Source organism: Mauremys mutica, chromosome 7, assembly GCF_020497125.1.
Source record: "Mauremys mutica isolate MM-2020 ecotype Southern chromosome 7, ASM2049712v1, whole genome shotgun sequence".
NCBI classification, from domain to species: domain Eukaryota; kingdom Metazoa; phylum Chordata; order Testudines; family Geoemydidae; genus Mauremys; species Mauremys mutica.
In genome coordinates, this window is record NC_059078.1 from 14,169,770 (window position 1) to 14,185,839 (window position 16,070).

Sequence of the window (16,070 nt, forward strand, 5' to 3'; positions counted from 1 at the left end):
TGTACTCATGATATCCCATCAGAAGGCTGTTGTAGTAAGATTCTTAGCCCAATTTGCAAATGTACAGTTTGGCTAAACTTTGCAGGAATATGTAAACTCTTGGGTCTGTAGCCAAACTTACTTTGAACTCTGGACCTTCGGAGGTCACCACCTCCTCGTTTGTGGTTTGTTACCCATTTTGCTGTCAAATGCATTTTGGGCTCATCATGACAGGATATAATGGCTGTGGGCTGAATCCTGCTCTCCTTACTGTTTCTTTTCTCTCTCCTTTTTTCAGATGCATATGCGAGAGGATCTGGTACTTCTACTTCAAATGCATGTACGTTGTCAGCCATCAGCACAATAATGATATCCCTCACAGCTAGATCAAGTTTATGACAAAAATTACATAAAGGACTTCCTGTTTATAATATAAGCAACATTTAGCTAGTTGTTTTGAAGACACCCAGTACTAAGTAATATTGTTGTTCAAGTACATCTTACTACTGGAAAAAAATGTTTTATGCTTCTTTAGGAATGGCATTATACAGTACTTCCTCAAAGCAAATATAGCTTTGTTTGAAGTTTCCTTGGAAACTCTGCAATGCACTGAAAACATCTGTAATATGATGTTACCAAAGCAGTTTACATATGTCCTTATATGCATATTTTTTATTATATATTTAGTGTTTTATAGAATTTTTTAAAGTTAACATATGATGTAGATATTAATTTTTCCTCTGCTATAAAATGCTACAGATAACACTATCATAAAAATATTGTTTGGAAGTTTTTCCTTTAAAACTGAGAGTTCAAAGTTGTTCTCAGTAAATTGGTTACAAATTGATTGTACAGTTTTGCAAGGGTACACATTGGGAGAACTGTTTAGGACTTGGTTCGTAACTCAAGGCAGCTGTATTTAAACGACAGTTATGATGGTTCCTATGTTAAATCAATTGCTTGAGATATTTTTTTCATTTTGGATCAGATGAGTATACAAGATAAACCTGAGATAACCTTCAAGAACAGCTACAATCTTCAAAAATAAGTATACAGATTTTTGTTCCTAGCCAATACTTTGACATCATATATTAAGCTTTCATTTTATTGTCTTTAAGTAGCTTTGTCTTGATCATAATTAACATTAAATTGAACATTAAAGTTGATATTACATAGTCGTAATCTCTTCCTATAGTAACATAGACCAAAAGTTACTGCAGCAAAAGGACCAGATTCTGACCTTAGTTACCTTGGTGTAAATCCAAAGTAATGCTAATTTAACTCAATTATTTTACTCTGGATTTACACCAAGGAAATTATAATCATAATATGCATGTCTTTAAGATTTAAAACTAATTCTGGGTTCCACTGTCTGAATATGTATTTCTTTTCAGTCTACATTTTAAATGTAATTCATAAATCTTCATAATTTAATCACAAAGTTATGTTTTCTTATGTAATCTCTTTTGAGTGTAGGTCATAAACTGAATCTGACAGATGTATCATGTTTCTGGTGAATAACTCTCTAAAGCACATTTTTCATATTAATTTGCAAAGTATCTTTGTGTGTATGGTCCCTTAATAGTTCTGTGCTAGGAAGTCTTTGTTTCTTTACAAACTCTTCATACAAATATGAAGTTTTAATAGAATCATATTGGAAAATGACAATATCAACAGAAAAATAACTCTTCTTGAGAAAAGGACTGTTTGTTACTATGGGATCATTTTGTAAGTCCACTCAGCTGGATCAATGCTGGTAAAAAGGCAATGGAATTTTCTATAAAAATTTTCAAGTTTAAATGCGCTGCAGTGCTTTATTTTTTTCCTGATAGCTTAAATTTGCCTGTAACTTGTCTTTTTTGCTTACAAAATACTAAAAGTTAACTTTTAAACCTTCTCAATATATTTATTCAGTAACTCATAATTGGGATTCCACTTGTGTAAAAGTCAGGGGTGTTAACCAGAGAAATATTGTCAATATTTCAAGCTGTGTTCCTTTCTTAGTTTGATATGGTTACTTCTATGTAAACACAAAAACAAAAAAAACCACAAAAACAAAAAAATGAAACAAAAAAAAGCCTATGTAGTTTTCTCCCCGGTGTAAATGATATTTATCGGTGATCTAGCAGATGTAATCTTTTTTTAAAGGTATTGGTAATAAATATTCTGTCATTTGTAAAGATACTGGTCTTTCGGGAGCATTTTTCCTAAATACCTGTTTACAATTTGAGACAAACTTCAGCACTGGTTATCTCGGATTGCCACTGACTTAAAAGTGGGAAGCAGTCCAACCCAGACTGCTCCTCCTAAGGGGAGGCAGAGAAATCAAATTACATGAAGTCTCTAGGCTTATTCTGCTTCCTACACTATAAAAAAAGAGTATCTGATGAATTTTGGATGATTCCAAACTCTGGTGTAGCTCTGTGACCTTTCAAAGCTTATGTGAACTAATATCATAGAGTCTTTACTGATGGAGAATCTCAGTTAGCATCTCATTTAGTTATGGAAAAAAGAAACAGATGAAATGTTTATCTTCACAAACCCATTTAACACTTCTGACAGTTAAGGAGGAAGGACACGAGCTACAAAAGTTCAGCAGGTAGGAAGGAACTGCAGTCAGAACAAGTACAGGTGCCCAATTTGCTGATAACATTTGCAGATAGTGCAAATACAGTCCAGAGGATGAGAGGACCTTTCTTCTGGTGCCTGAGGGAATATTAATTCTGTGCATAAGGATAAGCTTTATCAAGATTCCTGCTGGCTCTTGGTGTTACTGCTGAAATTTTCTTCTAAATGTTCATCCAATTCTAAGTTATGCACAATTCCAATGAACCTTCACCTGGAAGGCTGTTGTTTTGTGTTTTACAATGTACATCCGGGTAGTTAATAGGTGGACTGCAGGCCAAATCCACTTTTGAACAGACCCCAAAATCTTTTTAATTACTTATTATTATTCCTGGAGTCTGGATCTTGACCAAGAAATTTGGACCTTGACAAAAGATAATGCACCATCCCTGAATTTAATGTGCAGGGTGTCAAGAATGTATATATTGTCATTTATACTGTGAGGGTTCTCTTTGATTCAACTCTAGAGAGGCTAACAGTTTCTTTGATATCAGTATTATCCTCAGTTTGTCAGTGCTGCTGGATTTAGGGTAATGGTAAATTGAAAATGGCATTAAAGTCAGGAGTTGGCTTGTATATGGCCCATACTGCGGTTTCATAAACTCTGTGTTCTGCTTGTGAACGTGATCTCTGGATCTGGATATGAGCTCTCACTGGATGCTATGTGGTAAATTTAACAGTAAACAGACACTCCTCAAAAGGGTGTGGAGGGAAGTTAATTGCAGCCCTTATGTGGATTTAAAGAGGAGTCTCTATTGAATGGACCAAGCAGGAGGTCCAGGCAGAGCAACAGGCTATGTGAGCGAAGGTGCAAGATTTCCAGGCAGATCTTCCCAGTTTGATGCTAGCTGGCTTACCACTCAGTCCAACATAGCTCTTCTTACAGACTGCAACTTTCCAGTGCTCAGTGAACAAGGAAATCGATCTGCACAAGCGGGGTGTGAATATCCTGCTGTATTACATTTCTAACATTGAATTTAGGGCGTACCACTATGCAGAGGCGATATGATTATAGCACTCCAGTGACGCTGTACATTTTCAAAGGAGCCAGGCTCCACTTTATGATCAAGGGAGCTTAAAAATCAAATGGCCTGGTAGCATAACTGAATTTTAAATTTGCAATATTCAGTCAAGTTCAGAATGTAGTGGTAGGCATTCCCCGTGCTGACTCTCCAGCTGATGTTATCTCAGATATTTTTGTGTTGATGTATATAATGAATGAATTGGGTTTGTGTATCCTAATTGAAGACAAAATTTGTGTGAAGTATTCACTTGGGTGTCTAGCATAAATGTACTGAACCTACTTGTAATTCAGATCTAAAAACACTGGTATAAACAGGCTCAATATTTGCTTCAGCACAGTTGTAGCCGCCACGCCAGTGGTAAATTTGGCCCATCATCTCTGCCATATTACATGGTAAAGAGGCAGTAATCACTAAATGATAATACTGCAATTAACCATGAATATTATGAGTGTATTAGAAATTTTTCAGGGACTCAAATTACTGTCCTGTGGCTTAAATTGCTAACTGACAGTAAGGAATGACTTACTAGAGAGTTGTTTTATTGTGCTTTTTAAATAAATGGCTAGTCCCTTTAAGGCACAAGCAAAACTTCTCAATGTACATCTGCATAAGAGCGGCAGTTCTGTGATGTCAACAACAGCAAATACAATGGGCTAGATCTTCAGCTGGTAGTTAATGATTCTATGTTGATTTATATCAGGTTAGGATCTCATCCCATTAAAAGAATAAACCCAGTATAGATCTGTGCTGTTGGCAGTAAGAGGTGCTGTAAGGAGGGAAAATAGTGATTGCCTTGAAAAATACTTACTTCCTATCATCCGATACACACAAACATTTTGTCTTCAAAGGGAAATTTACATCTTGAATATCTTTGATGATGTAATAATAATATTTAGCTCTTCACTAAGGCTGTTAATCTGCAGCTCTCAAAGCATTTTACAAAGGGATGTGAGGTCATGATGCCCTTTTTACAGAGGGGGAAACTGAGGCACAGAGCGGCAAAGTAACATGCCCACAGTCACACAGCTAGGCATAAAACCTAGGCATCTTGATTCTCAGTCCAGTGCCTTATTCACTGACCACGCTGTCTCTTTCAATTATATTTACAAACTTGCCTGATTAGACTTTCTTTCTAGAATCTTATTGGAAATTTTGTGGTTTAGACAAGACAACGCCTCTCTGGAGATGGGGTACCTGGATTTCAGAAGAGCGCATACCAGCATAGATACATGGAGATGCAGTACTGCTCATCTGTGGGCAGAACGAACAAATCTAGGTGTCAGATCCTAACAGTTTGTTGCTGGATATATATCTTTCATGTTATATTTTATTTAAATGCATTTTTCCAAGAGCAAGGCAATGGCTATGGTCCCCACACAGCATTTATATTCGATGGGCTAGATTATAATACCCTTACTCTCACTGCATAATACCTTACACGTTGTGAGTAAGGTTTTTGCAATCTGGCCCTTCTTGAGCAAGCGAGACATTCCTAGAAGTGCTAAGAATCTGGAGCATTGTGTCTGGCTTTATGAAAATCTGTACACATTCTTGCATGTTTTCATCAAATCTTTGCAAATGTTTGTGTAATTTCCTCATGCACCATCCATCTGGCTCTTGTCAATAACACTAAAACTTGAAAGATTGTCTTTCATTTTTATTTGAGACGTTAATCAGGAACACAAATATTTGTCCAAGTACGCCAGCCTAATATACCTGTCTTTTATGTTTGGTCACATCGCTAGCTTGGCTGGTAAATTCTGAGCATTTCAGACAGTTTCTAATCACTTGAACCTATAGTAATACAATGCAAAAATTATTTAAATATACTGCGTAATCCCTGCAGTAGCCTTCTATTAAAAGGGGCTTAATAAATGAGAGAGAACTAGATTTAGCATTCTTATATATTAGGATACTTGGTGGCATAAAACAAATAAAATGCATCAATAGCAAATTTATTCTCCTGTGTTCTCATTTTAAGTTTCTGTTGATCTAACATACTGTTTTTAGGCTGTTATATCTTGGCTCCTCCGATCCATTAAAATCACCTGAAGGGAAATTTTTAGGCACAAAAATTCAAAGGAGTCATACCAATTTACACCAGTTTGAAAACTGACTAATTAAAATAAAAAAAAATGAGGCACCTTAGAGACTAACAAATTTATTTGGATGTAAGCTTTTGTGGGCTAAAATGATGCATGGAGTGGAAAATACAGTAGAGAGGTATAAATACACAGCATATGAAAAGATGGGAGTTGCCTTACCAGGCACCTATTTAGCAACAGCACTGGACAGTGGTAGCACTAACTTCCTGGTAGTATTAGGAGAAACTCTGCACAAGTTGCCACACCTCATGAGCATCAGCAAAACAAGTTCCCTTTCAAGACAAAGTTGCCTGTGTGGTTCTGAGATGAAGGTTTATTTTACAGTGTGCTCTGTGGATTACACAAGGCAAGCATACAGATTGCAAGGGAGGCAACAAGATTAAACTAGAAGAACAAACACTGGCTTAAACTCTGCTTCATTGGGGTTGGACTGGTGCAACTGAGAGCTGAAACGTGTAGCATACAATGTAGGCAATACCAGAAAACTGTATTGATTAAGGCTGGAATTCTCAAGTATCCTAAGGGAGCTGAAATGAATGGGGAGTTGGGGGCCTAACTCCCTTTGGCTCATTCAGAAATCCCAGCCAAGAGCAATAATATTTCTCTGAGGGTTTTCTTTCACCTTGTCACAGGTCCAGCTTCCTTGCGCCAGAACAGGCGCTCCCAGGCTGGCTAGTTAAGAGGGCAGCACAACACCTGGGGCTATAAAGGGTCAGGGAGAATCTAAGAGGAAGAAAGACGGTGAGTCGAGGTTGCCAGAGTCAGTCAGGAAAAGGCAGTTGGGAACTGCCCAGGTCAGTCAGGAAGGGCAGGTGAGAGCTGCCAAGTGTTTCCTGAGGCAAGGTTGAAGGCGAGGAGAGCCACAGGTTGGGTTTGCCAGCTGACCTCCCCAAGCCAGAGAGCCATAGCTGAAGGGGGCTGAAGGCAGGAGGAGCATCGGAGGGAGGTGCTGGCTGGTTCTAAGCGGGAGAGCCAAAGCTGAGGGATGAAATCAGGGGAACAGCAGTGGTGCTCACCCACTGATGTCTCCACTCTGCAGAGCTGGACTTGGGAACAGTGAGAAGGCTGGGGCAGCAAGCAGGGCTCCCCTGGTGAGGATGCTCTCCCAGCAGAGACACTGTGGAAGTTCCCAATGGAAAGAGCAGGCTTGCACTTCAGTCAAAGAGGCTGGGGTGGCTGTCCTGGAAGAGGGACTAAAAAGGACTGACAAGGACCCTAGGTGTGGTGGAAGATGCCAGAATGTGGTATGTGTTACGTTAAAGGCCAAGAGGATGTGTGATTTTTTTTTAAGGACTATAGGCACTGATTGTGATAAATGGACTTTGTGGGACTTATGTTTTGCACTATTTGTGTTACATTTTTTAATAAACTGGCCCCCAGGAGGGATATTATTCAATCAAGAGAGCCCAGCATGGAGTCCCTCATTTACCTGAGTGGACAATCTGTGATGAGTGGACATGTTGTGCCATGGCCTGCCACAAGAGGGCACTCTCATCAGGATGACTTTACGAAACATCCATATATATTTGGGGACTTTCCCATGCCCTCTACTTTTCCATGCCAACCTTTTGCAAGTGTTACTTAAGACCACAGAACTGGGCATGCTCCTGTTTTATGCACAGAGATCCATTTGTCCAATGGTCGCTGTCTGTGGCTACAGAATGGATGTGCTTCTATCATTACAGGTGCATTCAACTGTTTTCATAAAAATGAGCATGTGAAAACAGAGGCTAGGGCTGAAAACATAGTAACTGAAGGGCTTTGTTTCCCTCACTCTTTCTGGGGTTTCTTCCATCTTCACATATTTATAGCCTAGGAAGTGTGCCAATGTGCCTAGAGACAGGATCTCACAAACTTACTGCTCCAAACAGGGTTCTTTTTCAGAGTGGAAAATTACTTGGTCGGGTGAGAAACATGATTTTCAACATTTACTCTAGCACTCAGTTTTTTGCTTGGGCAAATGGCCAGGCCTCAGGTTAAAAGCATTCCTAGCACAACAGTACATTGCTGAAGATATCGGGCACTCAATCACAGATGTTGTGAAGAACATGCTTGAGAAGAAGCCATGAGAGGGCACCGGACATGCTCCAGAGAGGTGCTAAGTGCCTGCCACTCCCACTGACTTCAGCACGTAGGCCCAGAATTTGTTTCATCTGCACAAGCAGAATTTTCAAAGTAATGATGACGATTTATTAGTTAAGTGCTGATAATGTGCACAGCACTGTCTGTAGACGGCACGTAGTACAGATGGGCTTTATGCTGATAGGCTAACCATTTCACAATGTTTGAAAGGGCCACTACCAAGAATCTGTTGTCTTCCTCTTTCCATGTGAATGTGTGACTTTTGTTGGTTTTCTGTTGAACTTTATAGATGTTGCCCTGAATGCTTTTCAGTATGAATTCATCAGTGTTTGAATTTGGCACACTGATACCATTGCAGAGCACAAAGCTATTATCCTGATGCATAATATCCAAGGTTGCATTGATTGCACAAACAATGAATTATCTGAATGCACACAATCACTTATAAAAAACTAGCTTTTTGCATGCACACAATCACTTGTGTGCATGCAAAAAGCTAATTTGCATGCAAAAAGCTAGTTGTGCATGTGCAGTTATCAATTGCATATGCAAATTAAGCAGCCTATTTTGGATGCTGCAGAAAGTAACTAACTTGTTAAAAATCAGGCTCTCATGATCTCACAGTTTACAAACTCTTGTTACTGTAATTTAAGAAGACCAGATGAGCCTGATCTGCCATTATCCTGCACCTGTTTAGTCACTTACAGCAGTGCAAAAAGAATGCAAATATAAAGTTTTATACCCATTTTGTACTACGGTAACTAACTGTACAAGGTAATGGAGAATCGGGCCTTGATGTCTGACCTCTGGTTAAATACTATGAAACAGAGTTCTGCACATCAAATTTCACACACCATTAAAGCAGTTCTAATTACAGAAAAAAAAAAGGGGGGGGGGGGAGAAAATCCACATTTTACATTAAATCGAGTACAGTTTGCCTAATTAGGTAAGTTGTTAGTATTTGCTTATACTTCCACTGATATAAATTACACTTTACAGATATTAAGACACAGGTCTTGCAAACTGAAAAGCTTACAACCTAAGATGAGTTCGACAAACATAGGATGCTGAGGGAATTAATAGTGAAAAAGGGAAGGCTGGAGGGAGGATGGAGTTCATAGTACCAGATATTAGAGCAGCTAAGGCGACAAAGGCTGTATCATAATTTCGTTCCATTTTATATCGGTGGGGGTTGTTTGTATGGGAAAAGGTGAGTTTAAAAAGGGAGCTGAGGGCAAGGGACTTGCGTAACAAAACACAGATAGAGCCACTACCTTTTGAAAAAGTTCTTTCACTGTATTTTGATTTTTGAGTCTTTCTGGCCATGCCCCTCCTGCGCTCACAAAGAGCAAAGACTCAAATGTGATTTATATAAGTGTGGTAGCTCCCTAACCGCTTCCTCAGAACATACAGTTCCAGGAACAAAAATATTCCAGTTATCGGAGAACAAAAGCAGCAATAGGAGACCAGTTCTTCAGCCCACTCTTATAGGAGAGGTTCCACTTGGCCAAATTCAGCTCCGATGTAGCTTCACTGCGGTTAGTGGAGTTCTCTCTCTTAGCTGCCAAGCAGAAGACGTCTTTGGCTCTCACGCTTTGATAAGAGATACTTACAGAGTGTGTGATGTTGACGTCTGGTGTTGCCTGGACCAGTGATCTGCTAGGTCACTTCAATCCTTGACTCTGGGAGCCAGCCTTATCCTGTTCTGCTGTGAGAACCCCCACCCCTGAGCTGTTCATGCACAGCCTCTGGCATGTCAGCTGCTCCCAGCTACTTGCAAGCAAATGACACTAGCCAATAAATCTGGTCTCAGAAACAACCCTAGGAACCTCAGTCTTGCAGTGTCCAGTTATGTCCACTGGACGCTGCAAGCTTATATAAATTCATCAAAGAAATTGATATGTACCAGGCTTGTTCTCCCAAGGGGAGTCTCTGACACACTGCAAACCAAACACATTGCTTCAGGTAGAATAAACAAACAGATTTATTAACTATAAAGGTAGATTTAAGTGATTATAAGTCAAAGCATAAGTCAGATTTGGTCAAATGAAATAAAAGCAAAACGCATTCTAAGCTGATCTTAACACTTTCAATGTCCTTAAAAACTTAGATGCTTCTCACCACAGGCTGGCTTTTCAGTCAGGCTTTCCTTTTGCTCAGTCGCTTGGTGGCGGTGGTGTCTGTAGGTGTTGATGGAAGAGAGAGAGAGCATGGCAAAATATCTCTCCCTTTTATCATGCCCTATCTTTCCTCTTGGCTTTGCCCCCCCCCCTTCAGAGTCAGGTGAGCATTACCTCATCGCAGTCCCAAACTGCCCAAAGGAAGAGGGATGACTCCCTTGAGGGTCTAACAGATTCTTTTGTTGCTGCCTAAGCCATTGTTCCTGTGAGGCTGCGCTGGGTTTGTCCTATCCATGCCCTGATGAGGTGTGAACTGCCTCTCTGTTCTTGGAGAGTTTTTGCCTGGGCTTGCTTTAAGCCATGAGGATACATTTTCAGCCTCATAACTATATACATGAAATTATAACCTATAACCTTACTGTAACATCACTATAACAACCATGCTCAGTGCATTATGAGCCTTCCAAAGACACCCAACATGACAAACTTTGCATTGGCTACCACACAATCATTTTATAAAGATGAACATGGGGGTGTAGAGTGTCCCCTCGAGGTACAGAGCGTCACAGAACGTACTCACTTTTTTCTTTACAAGCTAACACGTACAAATGTCACTTTTTATTAAGCAATTTCACCTTTTGGAAGCAACGCATTTTTCTATGTTTGAAGCACTGATGATGGTATGATCTGAAGGTTTATCCAATCTAAGCTGTTGTCACTTGCAGTAACACTGCTGTTAATTTCAAGCTCATGAATGGATTAATCGTTCATATTACAAGAATCTTCAAGGACATCCGAAGAAAGGTCTTCAACATAGCTTCCAAGATCTTCCAAGCAACTTCCAATTTCTGTTTCCGTTTCACTGGTAAAGGTACGTGCTCTCTGAAAAAACAAACACTGCTATTAGCTATCAAACGGTAGGTGAAAAATGCTTTTGAGCTACAATTCATGACAGTTCAAAGTTCACAATGATTAAAAACACACAACTGAAAAATATATATTTTTGCTTGAGATTTAACCTCTGAAACTTGTGTGTTCCAGGAGCAACGCCCATTAACTTATCCAAGCAGTATGAAATTTTGCAGGGTGCAAAGTATGTCTCAGCAGGGGATAAACTGTGTAAAAGTTTATATTACAATTAACCCAGTTGCTGGTTGTGGCCATTTTGCTGATGCATGTCACTTTTGTCATGGCAGTGTGAGATCCATTGACAAAGGTCACAAATGTAGCTTTGTATAATATTGCCTTAACTGGCAGAAGAAAAATGCTAAAGCACTGACTGTGGGGAAAATGGCACTATCTTAGACCACAGATCTGCCCCAGGTGTATTTGATGTCATATCTAATTATTTTCATTGCAAAATCAATGCTTGACTTCTTTTTTTACTCTGTCCTGTTAGCTCCAAGAGCAGTGTGGTACACCGTACCAGCATGCAAGAGACTTGGGGTTCTATTCCTGGCTTGGCCACTGGCCTGCTATAACCTTGGACAAGTCCTATAAAATCCTGGTCTCACTGACTTCAGTGGGGATTTTGCCATAACTTCAGTGGGATCAGACAATGTAAAGTGACAATGATATTTTCCCTCCTTGGTAAAATGCATTGAGATCTATGGAGGAAAAGCACTATGAATAATATTAGGAGAGAGTGAGGGGGCTATCCATCATATAGAAAATGCTTAAATAAGAATGGTGGTGCCAAATTCTGACCTCTGAACCCCAAATGGGCTTTAACAGGTGTAATTATGGGTAGAATGTGACCTGCAGAACCTTAATACATGAACCAGAAAGAACACAGTTGGACTTTCATGATCCAAAGGTACGTTTGTAGGGCTGGCAGAGAGATAAGATATCTGTTTCCTTGTAAGTTGAACAAAGCTGCCTTGGAGTCACTGAAACACAATAAATATGGAAATTGTGAATTGCCATTTTTACACAGGCCCTTTTCTGAGTTGAACCATACCCTAACGTTAAATATTTAAGAACTGACGGGCAACACCACGATGCTGGCAATCTCAGCGGAGACACCAAAATTGATCTGGCACAGAAGTGGTCCCATCAGAACAAACTAAAGCAGGGGTCAGCAACCTACAGCATGCATGCCAAAGGTGGCACGCAAGCCAATTTTTGATGGCACATAGAGGCGGGCTGAGCGGCTCAGCCCACCGCCACTCTGGGGTTCTGGCTGCTGCCCCGCTGCCAGTCTGGGGTCCAACCACTGTTCCCGCTCATCCCGCTGCCAGTCTGGGGTTCCATTCACTCAGCTGGCAGCAGGCTGAGCGGGGCCGGTGACCGGGACCCCAGACCAGCAGCAGGTTGAGCTGCTCAGCTGGCTGCCGGTCTGGGGTTCCATCCGCCAGCTCCTGCCAGCCGGGGTCCTGGCCACCGGCCCCCTTCAGCTCACTACCAGCCTGGGGTTCTGCTCACCCAGGCCGGCAGGAGGCTGAGTGGGGCCGGCAGCCGGAACCCCAGAGCGGCAGCGGCCTGAGTGCTACTGGCAGCGGACTCGGCCACTCAGCCCCCCGCCGGCCCCACTCAGCCCGCCACCAGCCTGCTCAGCCCACTGCTGGCTGAGTGAATCAAACCCCAGGCCGGCAGCGGGCCGAGCGGGGCCGGCGGCTGGACCCCAGACAAGGATCCCAGGCAGGGATCACACTAAATTGCTACGAGCTGCATTTTAATTTTATTTGAAATGAAGCTTCTTAAATATTTTAAAAACCTTATTTACTTTAAATACAACAATAGTTTATTTATGTAATATAGACAGAGAGAGGGACCTTCTACAAAGGTTAAAATGTATCATTGGCCGCAAAACCTTAAATTACAGTGAACTTGGCACACCACTTCTGAAAGGTTGCTGACCCCTGAACTAAAGCATGTTGGTGCGGTGGAGGGAAATTTGCACTGCTGGCTGCTCACGTTGTGTTGTATTCTATTGCTAAACACAGGCCTTCGGCCTCTAGGGCTATCAATCTGGTTTCATTCACCTGCATTAAATTTACTTTAAATAAAAAGATTGCTAAGTAAAACCCAGTGCTGCTCTCAGTAATGTAAAATGCTCTTTGTCTTAGTTCACTTTTTCTAAGGATTGCTTAGCTGCTATGTTAATATTTGCTATTTCTCTTATTCTAAAATCATTTTGTCATACCCAATCATGTTATTTTCCACAGTTGACTTTACTTTAATTAAAAACAAACTGAACGCTTATACAATAATCTCTTAAGCCTGTTTCCTTGATCAGACTGTGGAATAACAAAGGAAAACTTTTCAGAGGGTGGGAGGGGGAATTAGAAGCAAGTTACTATACAGAAATTCTCCATGAAAAGCCAAGGCGAAGTTACACCTTATCTGTAAGGCAATTATATTTTTTCAGGAACAGCAAACATAAGAAGGCATAAAAACTGCTTAATATTAAGTCCAAAGGATTTCTCATCAGTTTTCACAAAGTAAATCAGGTCAGAAGACAGAAGTTAGATGGTGTTTGCATCCGTGCCAACACAGGGCTATCTCTCTATGGTACTTCCATATCCCCCATTACCGTAATATCTGAGTGCTCCCAGTCTTTAATGTACTTATTCTCACAGCATCCTTGAGAGGCCATTATCCCTATTTTACAGGCGGGGAACTGAAACAGAGAGACGAAGGGTACTTACATTGCTATCGGAGGTATGGTTGCAGCTGGAGTAGACATACCTGAAGTAGCTTTGCTCTAGCTAGCTTGGGTACCAACAGCAGATTGCAGCACAGGCCCGGAACCCTGGGTACCTACTCGGACAGCTAGCTCATGCTGCAGTCCGTGCTGCCATGGGTTCACCGCCATTAGTACCCAAGCTGGCTAGATTAAAGCTACTCAGGCAAGTAACATACTACACTCCTACGTCCGATTGCAGTGCCCCGTTTGACTTGCCCAAGAAGTCGGTGGCAGAGCAGATAATTGAACCTAGAGTTCCCAGCCAGTACCATAACCACTGGATCATCCTTCCGCCCTAGACTGTTTCCTAAAATACATTCTTTAGAGCTTTCTCCATTCAGGTTTCAAGTTTCCTCCATTCAGGTTTCAAGTTTCTCCATTCAGGTTTCAAGTTTCCTATGTGATGGACTTTTCCAGCACTTCCCACCATTCCTCCACCACATACATCTTGCTGTCAGCAAATGTTTCCAGATAAATCTGTCTTGGTTTTCCCTTTCTTCATTTCATCAGATTAGTCCTAGTTACACCACTTGTACTATCTTATACAAATCTGCCATTAAATACCTCTGGACTCAAACTCCACTTCACTGTTTAGGAGACAGCTCCTTTCCCCATCATAGCAATCTGGGCTCACTTTGTAGCAATCTGGGCTCACTTTGGAACACCTTGTGGGCACAGCTTCCAAAAGTGAATTCTAAATCGTAAGTGCAAATCCGATAGCTAACTAAGCAAGCTGGCACTCTGGCCTTCCAATGGGTAGCTTGCTATGCACCTACATGCCTCTTTGCCTGAGCAAATGTGTGATTTGGGTGCACTTTTATGTGGTCACCCATGAAAATCTGGTTATTTCTCTCAAACCCTGAAGGAACGTATATGGCTTCCCCTGGTTTCCTCAGTGGGAAAGCTACAGGCATGGCAGGACGTATCATGCCTCACATTAGAAGGTAGTAGCAGGCCACATCCACTGCTCTCCCCCCCTCCCCGCCCCACACAAATACACAATTGTAGCCAGCTCTAGTCTAGCTACAGATATTTCTTCAAGCAAAGGCTCCTACCCAGGTTTGTCCTTTTACCAGGATTTGTTCTTATACCTTTAACATTGTGGCTTATTTTTAGTAGAGCTATGTAATATATAAGGCAACCCTTTAGGATTTCACAAAAATATGCAATGCACAAACAGGGCTAGGTCTAAGGTCTTCACTAAAGTCAACAGATCTTTGCTCATTTAAACCAGTTTGAGAGTCTGGCCACAGTTGCCATAATTGCACACACAACCTCACTAACTGCAGGTGCAAATGGCTAATTCGGTTTCTAGCTCATCTTTTGTGCTTGCAGTTAGGATTGTCTGAGTTATTGCATTAATTGCACACACAAATTACATGCACGCATTTCTGCATGCACTAGTCTGAAAATGTGGCTCACAAGTAACATTTATGTGGGAAGTTATAAACAGCAGGAAGGGAGTTCCTAATCAGAGCAATGTTAGTTGCTCTCCAGAAGGACAATACACAAGAAATACAGGCTTAGCATATGTCTAGGAAAGAGGCAGCAGCCAAAGACTGTTAATTGTCTTCTCTGTGCAAATAGTATAACACATTTCTTTTACCTGATAGCTCTTATTTAAAAACAGATTTTTTAAACTGTTTTGGGGTGTTGGAATTGGTGGAAATAGTCTGCTCCATAAGTGATACCTGTGGAAACAGTAAAGCAGGTTTATGAAATAAATCAGTTGTTTTCTTCACTCTACCATGATTAACAATTATTTGATTCCCATGGGCTCTATTGTCACATACACTCAACTCGCCTGCCCCAACTCCTTTTCAGATTGTGACTCCTGCCACAGGGAGGTGAGCTGGGGGGCTACTCCCCTGTTAGTAAATGCCTGAGGCCAGTGCAATGAGGGAGGAGACTCCACTCACCCCTAATGACTGGCCAGAGCAGCTGACCTAGCACACAGTGGGTAGTGAAGTGCTGCTCAGTGAAAAAGGATGCAATAACTTATGCTTTCCCCAGGGAAAAGGAGAGGGAATGTGACTCTGTGTCATAATCTGTTCTCTGAGGTGCTCCTGGGATGGTGCAGCTGTAACCCATGTGCCTAACAGAGAAAGATCTCTTTAAGAGATCTATGGAGAAGGGGGGAAGGGGTGGGGGTTTAGAAATGACTGGGTCATTGGTGCTTGGCAAATGCAAAATTAGCACGCCACACCCAGAAGTTCCTGAAATTGGGTGTAGTTTGGGACATGCGCAATAGGTTCATTGTAGCTGGATTCCATTGAGGGTAAGTAGACAGGGCTTCTGCTTTGCAAAAGCCCATGTGGCCTGTATGCCGTGTCCCGTTTGGGTGGGCTAGAGTTTACTTCCCTTCTCCAGTGCCTTCAAAACCCCATCTCCCCTAGGAAAGCACATGGAGACCCAGAATTCAGTTGCTGAAGATTTTCAGCAAGGC

The 16,070-nt window shown here is 41.3% G+C and overlaps 2 protein-coding genes across 8 annotated transcripts in view; one reads left to right on the forward strand and one right to left on the reverse strand.

The window, feature by feature from the left end:
* The window catches only part of CNTN4 (contactin 4), a 669,413-nt gene extending 667,311 nt beyond the window's left edge, over window positions 1-2,102 (forward strand). The window contains exons 25-26 of one of the 2 annotated variants that reach the window (XM_045024546.1): window positions 278-319; window positions 968-2,102. In XM_045024546.1, coding sequence (XP_044880481.1) covers window positions 278-319; window positions 968-984 — 59 coding nt within the window. In that variant the 3' untranslated portion in view covers window positions 985-2,102. Of the gene's footprint in view, window positions 1-277 lie in introns of both variants that reach the window. The other variant, XM_045024545.1, reaches the window with a different exon arrangement.
* Window positions 2,103-10,385: 8,283 nt separating this feature from the next.
* IL5RA (interleukin 5 receptor subunit alpha) overlaps window positions 10,386-16,070 on the reverse strand; it is a 37,716-nt gene continuing 32,031 nt past the window's right edge. For all 6 annotated transcript variants that reach the window (XM_045024888.1, XM_045024887.1, XM_045024885.1 and 3 more), the window contains 2 exons: window positions 15,231-15,315; window positions 10,386-10,818 (listed from right to left, as the gene is read on the reverse strand). In XM_045024888.1, the coding sequence (XP_044880823.1) occupies window positions 10,696-10,818; window positions 15,231-15,315 (208 nt within the window). In that variant the 3' untranslated portion in view covers window positions 10,386-10,695. The remainder of the gene's footprint in view (window positions 10,819-15,230; window positions 15,316-16,070) is intronic.